Source organism: Perca fluviatilis, chromosome 1 (assembly GCF_010015445.1).
Source record: "Perca fluviatilis chromosome 1, GENO_Pfluv_1.0, whole genome shotgun sequence".
Taxonomy (NCBI): domain Eukaryota; kingdom Metazoa; phylum Chordata; class Actinopteri; order Perciformes; family Percidae; genus Perca; species Perca fluviatilis.
The window spans coordinates 30,921,399-30,929,800 of NC_053112.1; the positions used below are offsets into that span (position 1 = coordinate 30,921,399).

The window sequence follows — 8,402 nt, forward strand, 5'->3', positions numbered from 1 at the left end:
CAGACCTTTTCCTCAGTGTTAAAATCGCAACTGTCAACTCAAATTATTTTTTCCATGCTAATTAGTTTGAGTTGACAGATTGGAGCGTCGTTGGCTGACTCGTGGGGCTGGTCTGCCTCTGATGGAGCAGTTTAAATTTATCTAACAATGTTTACTTTATGGGTGTGGACTGCAGGCAGTGTTTGCTACATTGTCTTCTCAACGGTGTCGGTATGAGAAAGACTTCTGTTTACATGGAATTTGTGGCTAAAAACCACAGTTTTAAATGTTTAAGAATGTTTAGATATGAAGGGCTAAAAGAGTTTTCATGTTTTTCCAGGGTAACCTGTTATCCAAACAAAATGGTCTATCCTAGTGCTATGCAGTGACTAAGCATAAGCCTTTATATGACATCAGACAGAAGAAGGATTACAGGAGGTTACACAAAAGTCATATAATTGAGTCACATGAATAAAAGCTAGGGTAGGCAGTTTTTTGTTAATTGGATACAAATTCCATAAAAACCTTTCCTGCATATTTTAATTCAAGTGGTCTAAGAGAAACCAGACTTCTGCACCTCCTCTTGGCTCTGTTTTCACGATTTAGAATATCTAGCCTGTGACAGGAGACTCGGACCAACCACAGGTCATTTCAGAGGGAGGGCGTTCCAATTGGCTGTTCTACAAATGCAGATGTGCATGCACGTTACTTCAGATGGTGAAAGCCTGATTCAATGGCAGGAACATCCTGCAGAAAAAGTTGCTATTTCAGCATTGGCAACAACGGTCTACACTGCAAAGCAGAAAAAGACGAACCTATTAAAAAAGAGAGTCTAAAAGAGAGTCTGACGCAATTAAACACATGTCAATATCAGCAAAGCTTTTCAGCAATGTAGAGAATACGTTGCTAATAGTTTAGCCTTCTGCTAATGTCTAATTGAAATTTCATGTTTTATGTTGCTAGCTAGAGCTTTGAATCACAGTATGTCATCTAAAAGGGCTTTACAGGCCCACACGTTTTGCAAAGAAAACAGGACCGTAATTCTCATAGAATTGCAGCTATATACTATATAATAGCATCAGGATCACAATCACAATCAGGATGATTGAAATGAATGAATAGTACTTGTACATGTTACTGTATGGAGCAAAGCCGTGCCCGTCTGGTGGGAGGGGCTAAGCACAGAGAAGGGAGGGCTACAGGAGGAGGGCTGTATTTGAATTTTTTGGCGTGCTTTTTTGTCTTTTCCAGAAAACTGCCTACCCCAGCTTTAAAGTGTGAATGAATGTGGTAGTGCTTGTCAGTATGTCAGTCAAGCACTGTCAAGAACTTTTAGCCTTGATGCCAATTTATGCTCAAGAAGAACTAGTTTGTATGACGTGTCACCTGACCATGCTAGAAGACAAAAATGTTTATTGCTGTTCCAAATGGCGACACTCAAAGAATTCTTTCCTAGAAGTAGTGAAGATTGTCAAAAGGGAGCTTCTTACTTTCTCACCTCCACACAGGCCAATCACGGCGAGAAGTGATTGTGAATGTCAGATTGTCGTTTTTATAAAGGTACTGAAATTGTCTGAAGCAGCCACACGCAATTCAGAAATGAAAACTCCCCCTACAGGGTTTCAGGCCCAGTGGGCCAGTGGTTTTGCTAGAGACAGAGCTGCATTGTGAGCACGCCTATTTTCTAACTTAAACCATCTGTCCTCTCCATCTAGGATTGTACATTTTGTTCCTCAAAACTGTTGTACAGTAAATGCATGAACATCACTCTGTACTCCTCACTATACTTCACTGCATAAATCCTTCAGTTACTCAAAGTGCTATCCTGACACGCTATACCAGGCAGTTTCCCACCTGTTCACACCCTAAACTAACTACTACTGAAACTACTACTAAGGGGAAACAATTTGTGAATGCAACATTGAAATATCGTCACCTTTTAAGTTGATATGCCAAACAGTTAACACACAGTTAGTTGTCTACAAATGAAGCAGACACAGAGCAACTTTATCATTTATTTGGAGTAATGTTTGTGTCTACATAGCGAATGTAAGGACAATATTCCTTCTTCTTTTAGCTCCGTCTTTGGTCTACCGACTCCGGAGGGAAATATCTGTCTTTTAGCTGCTAAATTCTCTACTATGTTTACCTGCTAGTCGCTGGTTGTGGGTTTTTATTACTTTTCCACTGAAAACAGCTGCCTGCTGAAAACAGTGCTATAAGAGCGGTGAGAGTGAATCAAAAGAGTAAAGTTGCTGACTGGACAGCTAAACAATGACCTGAAGCAGAGGGGAGCTGCAGATTCAGGTGATAATTCTCTGTAGGTTCATCGCTACGAGTGACCCCTTTCACATTGTTTTCACATAATCATTTGATAAAAAAAATATAGCCCTAAAAATGCATATTATTCCTTAAAAGCCACCATATTGTATGTCTTATTATACAAAATAAATAATTAATAAATAAATAAATGAATTTGAGTCTACTGCTGTTTTGTTGACTGTGTGTGTGTGTGTGTGTGTGTGTGTGTGTGTGTGTGTGTGTGTGTGTGTGTGTGTGTGTGTGTGTGTGTGTGTGTGTGAACACTGACCCAGACAGGCCACTGTGAAGCAAGTGAGAGTTTCTTGTTTGCATTTGCAGCTGCAGGGGCTTGGTGAGGATGCAAAATCCTGACGGTTGACTTGCTCCAAACCCGGGCCAGTTTACATAACTGAAGCACTGCACTGCCCGGGGAGCCTGCCGTTAAATCTGTGTGTGTGTGTGTGTGTGTGTGTGTGTGTGTGTGTGTGTGAGTGTGTGTTTATGCGTCTCTCATATACAAATTGACAAAGAGGAATAAAAGAGCAGGTAAGAATAAGTATGTAGTAGTTTTGAATGAATGAAAGGGGGTTGCTCGTAGTGATGAACCTACAGATATTTATCACCTGAATCTGCAGCTCCCCTCGGCTTTAAGGAGCTTTATAGTGACTTTTGGCTCATTCAGTTCTGTCAATTTCTTCAATATAAGCCTTTACTCGCTAAATTAAAAGTAATATCTGAATGTGTGACATAAGAAGTTTCACCTATTTTTGAAAATTGCTGGAAGTGACGTGCCTGGTTTTCATATTAGTCCTAGAGTCATCCACCACCTGTATACGTGCAGCCATCATATGGTTAAATTCAAGTGTTTCAAATTCAAATGTCTAATTTGTTTGTCTTTGTTTGGAGAGAGTCGTTTCTCTCTGGCACAGCCAGAAGTATATGTGAGACACAAAGTGAAGGGCTCTTCATTTGCCTTGGCTGCAGCCCTGCTATCCTGTGCTGTTGTCCCAGCCTCCAGCCGCCATATGCGTCTCCACGCTGTGCTGTGATGGACAGGTGGAGGCCTCTCATGGCGGCATTAATGCATGGCTCCAGGGCCCTTAGCTGCGAAGGCCCTAACGGATACTCAGTGATGCCAAACCCAAGTATACTTCAACAGGAAGACTCAGTTTGCATGCATGCTGAGTCGCTGCATGTACAAAGGGTAAACAAATTCATGAACAAAAATTGACTTTAACTTTAAGGTAATTAAATCTCCATTTTAAGTACTGCAACAAAAGTGAGTTATATTAACACATTCATACCCATGCATCCAATTTGTCTCTTTCTTTCTTTTTGGGGACTGATGCACCTGTAAATGTGGAAGCTGAAGCTGAAAACAGCTTCCTGCTGCATCCTGAACCGATTCTGATGAGAGGGGTGAGAGTAAACAGTAAAGTTTCGGGCTGGAAAACCAAAACAATGAGTTGTAAAATGGTAAAAAGCTCCGTAGAGCTGGAGGCATGCAACTGCATATTTGAATGATAATTCCCTGTGGGTTTGTCACCAGAGGTATCATTTGTACCATTGTTAATATAAAAATATTGATTACAGCAGCTAAAAAAAAAAACAAGCAATCAAAGAATACTGATAAGATTTGTATTCATTTTCACTCAGTCAAAATATTGTTTTTGAAAAGAGTGAATGTTTGTTTTCTTTCTGAACAAGAACTATCCTTTCAAGTGACACAACACGATCCATTTGGCATGAACTGAGAATCATAATTCTCTGAAGCACATCAACACATCACAAATGTTGACAATAGAATCATCTTTCAGCAGCATAACTCATACTTTTAATCCACCAGCACGAACACTGAGATAAAAGGCTCATGAACAAATATTAACAGTAAATGCTGTGCGAGTGCCAGATCGTGATGCATAAGCAAACTATGGCAACTATGAGCCTGAGCTCCAGTAACACGGAGTACCTGAGAAATTACTCACCACTAATTGTCCGTAGCCATAAATAATAAGAAGCTGACTTAAGGAAAGGGTGAGGTCCACTGCAAACTACACTGCATGTCCATCATATCTGTCAGCAGTTGACATGAAGAAACAACACAATCAAACACATTATTACAGTCATTTGGATAAGAGTGCATTAACTTAATGCCATATTCCCTGTGTTTACATTGGGTCTTAAAATCATAAATATACTGTTTAAAACATGTGTATTGACTCTACATGCAATACATGCACTTAATTGGAATAAACCATAAGCTGCCTCTGAAACATGTTACCCTTATTCCTACAGGTTGCAGTTTAAAAAAAAAATGTAAAATTTAAATTTTACAAGCACAATCTTGGAATGACAAGAAAACGTTTTGTTGTTCACAAGTATAATTACAATGTTGAATAGAAACTAACAGGTATGTGGACTCTCATGTTAACCCATCATACACCCCAGGCCATCATATAAGAGGGTGCTGCAGGTCCAGCCCAGGAGAGCCACAGGACTAAACCTTTCATCAGGCTGTTTGTCTGAGCAAACCCACGCTCTCTCACAACACTCCTGCTCTGACACATGCCCGCAGTGCTAACCCAGCCTGGTGATGAGCGGTGGGATTGTGCTGCTGTGTTTTCCCCTCTGTTTGTTTAAAAGATTAAGGTGGTGAACCCTAGCCCTGTGGAGTCTCTGGACTTCATACCACCGGAGCTGCTCAGAGTGTCAGCATTGTCTCTATCACTGCTGCCAGTGAAACTTAATAGTGTTTAAAGTCATCTTAAAAAGCCGAGTTTACACAGATTAGACTATACAAGAATGGGTTTGGTAATTTAAAATCGGATGTGTGTGCAGCAATTTCTGACTTTTACAACACTGACTTTGAAACATGTCCAGCACATATTACCACTAATTCCCTAAAGACATTCATCATCATTCCCTTATTTCCAATGAACAATTTTCATTTTGAGAGTTGGTTATTCCTGTCTCTCAAGTTGCGTCCAGGAATTATGATGATGGCCTAGATTTTGCATGCTGAAATCACAGGACGGCCTTTGTCTGGAAAACATTTACATCTCTTAACACAGCTGGTTTGTCCAACCACTGGCACAAAACAAACAAGGAAGCAAGGTAGAAAAACAACACGTAGGTTAAGTTACCACTAAATAGGTCTTTTAGTGTTAAACGTCAAAACAACATGGACCATTTTGGACTTTTTAAAGTAAACTGTGGTCGGCTTTAAAGGGAAATTTGAATATCAAGAGGAAACAATGTTTGTTTTGACAGTTCTGGTCTACAAAACTAAAAAAAAGACCTAGAATAGAATACATCTGGAACCTGCAAGTAAATACATAAACTGTAATCAAAGGTACAAATTGACAACTCTGTGTTTATTTTTGTAACAACTAATGAAATTTAGATTCTGATTAGGACACTAGATATTTGTTTTGCCATTTCAGGACATCTGACATTTATTACAGCTACATTTAACATAAGTCAAAACTCTTGAAATAGAAATTTCCGCAACAAAGTATGCCAACTTTGTTGAATGTGAACAATAGACCCTTAGAGCTGTGGTATGTCAAGAGCATGTGATGCTTAGGGGGGTGTGGCCCTTCAGGTGCTCTGTCGAGGTAATACAGTCTTCAGGCGAGTCATTCTCACAAACACACACACACCTTAAACAACATGCATGGCATTCTCACACCTTAACTTTTCAACTTTACCTGACAACAAACTTTTGGAAATAAGCACCGCATTTATTGAAACAGGATCTTATGGAAAAAGCTAATTACTTCCACTGCATTTGAAGAGCTGCTGGATATGGACTTCAAGACAGTGAGTTGTTTGGAACAAATGTGATCTTTCTAGCAGGATTGTGTGCTGGGCTGATCTATTGTATTGAGTTCCACCGTCCAGGATTTCATCAGACACAGGAAACTTCATCTAAACTTTGGATTTGCAGTACGTTTAGAATCTGTCTTTAAGGGACATTTCTGAACTGTTCATGACAATGCCTGTGGTCAAAGTGGAGAAAGACTCTCCTGCAGACAACACTATGTCTGCCTCCAACCCTCCACTGCAGACAGAGGAGCAGCCCAGAGGTCGGAGAAGGAAGAGACCTCTCCAGCGAGGGAAACCTCCTTACAGCTACATTGCACTCATTTCCATGGCTATAGCCAACTCCCCTGACCGCAAGCTGACTTTGGGGGGCATCTACAAATTCATCACAGAACGCTTCCCCTTCTACAGAGAAAATTCAAAGAAATGGCAGAACTCAATCCGCCATAACTTGACTCTCAATGACTGCTTTATCAAGATCCCCCGAGAGCCGGGGCGGCCAGGGAAGGGCAACTACTGGGCCTTAGACCCGAACGCAGAGGACATGTTTGAGAGCGGCAGCTTCCTGAGGCGCAGGAAGAGGTTTAAGCGCTGTGACTTGAGCACTTACACCTCATATGTCCATGAGACACCGGTTTTCTCTCCGGTCCAGATTGCCAGATCAGCCGCATATACCAACTCAGTCTACAACAACATGACAGTCAATCCGGCCTACGGGCAGCAGCTGCACTCTGCCTATTACCCCCCTTCATCTCCTCCTGGGTTTGGACCTGGACAGACCCGCATGTTCAGCATCAATAACCTCATAGGACACCAGACTCCTGCAAGCATGCTGGGAGGTCAAGGGCCAGAGGTGATGCAGCAGCCCGGCCGGAGCTTCAGTCCTGAGGGGCTCCCAAATGGATCCAGCCCCTGCAGCCTGGGAGCCCCGGCTTTCCAGAGTCAACCATGCGGAGGGGCTGTATCATCACGCTCCTCTACACATCCCGGGTTCACCTACTCCGGGCCAAACGGCCACCCACACCACCATACACACCATACACACCAGGGCTCGTATGGACAGGGCCACACCCAGGGGTATGCCGCGACAGGACGCCTCCATTCCTCAGCCCACGGGTCTGTGGAGTCCATGGACCATTACGGAAGGGTCTCCCCAATGCAGTTGGGGTCTTTCTGCCAGTATAACAGTGCTGCAAGTCCTATCGCCAACACTGGGGGTTACCTGAGACATCCAACGTACCCAGGGAATATGGACAGGTTTGTGTCTGCTATATGAGCCACTGAGAATCTAGATCCGAGCATCTAACTACCGTGTTAACACAACATCAGGGACTTGAGACGGCAGACATTTCTGCGCACAAACGTGTTTTTTGTTTTGTTTTTTTATGACTTTTGACTTATGATTTTTTTAAGGACAAAACTGAATAGACTGATTAAAGCACGTCTTCTGACATAACTGTGATTTACCATTTTCCATATTGATAATTTACTTTGAGATACTGTAAATTAAGCCTCTTCACAGCATGTGAGTGTAAAGTTCTAATCTAATGTCATGTGTGGTTGCCAGCTTCGTTTTTTTGTCATGAATTGAATGTGCAAGTTTAATATGTACATTACTGGTGAATTTAAATGACAGACTTTGAAATATTAGTATAAATTATTGTGCTTCATGGTCATAGGCTTTGCAATGCGTGGCTTGTAAAAAGAATGTCAGCTTTAGTACATGTATTTTGTTGCCAAATGTAAATGCATATTAGGTTGCCTTTTTGGAAATAAACAATTATATAGCATATATGGTTCTTCAAGAATAAAATGTTTAAATTATTGACGTATTATAATTTAAGAATTGTGCCAAAATATCACACAATAATTGTTATTTTATAATGTCCAAGGGGGTAAACTTGGTTTGCCACATTTTGAATTTATATCAGTTAAATTTGTAATAGTTTGAATTCAACATTAATATATTACAAAAGAACAAGGACAAACATTTGCCTACAGGAAAAAAAGAAAAATGCCCTCATACGTCAGTTTCTTTACTGTTTCAGCTCAGCTGGTTTGAAGTGTTGTCTGGAGCCACAGTATTATCAGTCACCATGACCGGCCTCAATTATCATGTGCAGACATCAACACAGCACTTAGACAGACACAGCTAATCTACCACACAGATCCCCTAATCAAGAAAATGAATTGACTTGAAACTCGATATTTCTGCCTATAAAGTTAAGTAGCGCAAGTCTTTTATCTCAACACAAGAAACCTCCTTAACAAAAGTCTGCATATCTGACAAGATTAGA

The 8,402-nt window shown here is 41.1% G+C and overlaps 1 protein-coding gene across 1 annotated transcript; it reads left to right on the forward strand.

Annotated features, from left to right (window-relative positions):
- The first annotated feature begins 5,943 nt into the window (after positions 1-5,943).
- On the forward strand, positions 5,944-7,868 carry foxe1 (forkhead box E1). Its single transcript, XM_039805584.1, has one exon. The coding sequence runs from the start codon at positions 6,272-6,274 to the stop codon at positions 7,379-7,381; it is 1,110 nt and encodes a 369-aa protein (XP_039661518.1). The 5' UTR covers positions 5,944-6,271; the 3' UTR covers positions 7,382-7,868.
- The last annotated feature ends 534 nt before the right edge of the window (positions 7,869-8,402 follow it).

Bases quoted from the DNA above. Each gene is read 5' to 3' on its own strand.
- foxe1 (XM_039805584.1), top strand. From the start codon at position 6,272: ATGACAATGCCTGTGGTCAAAGTGGAGAAAGACTCTCCTGCAGACAAC.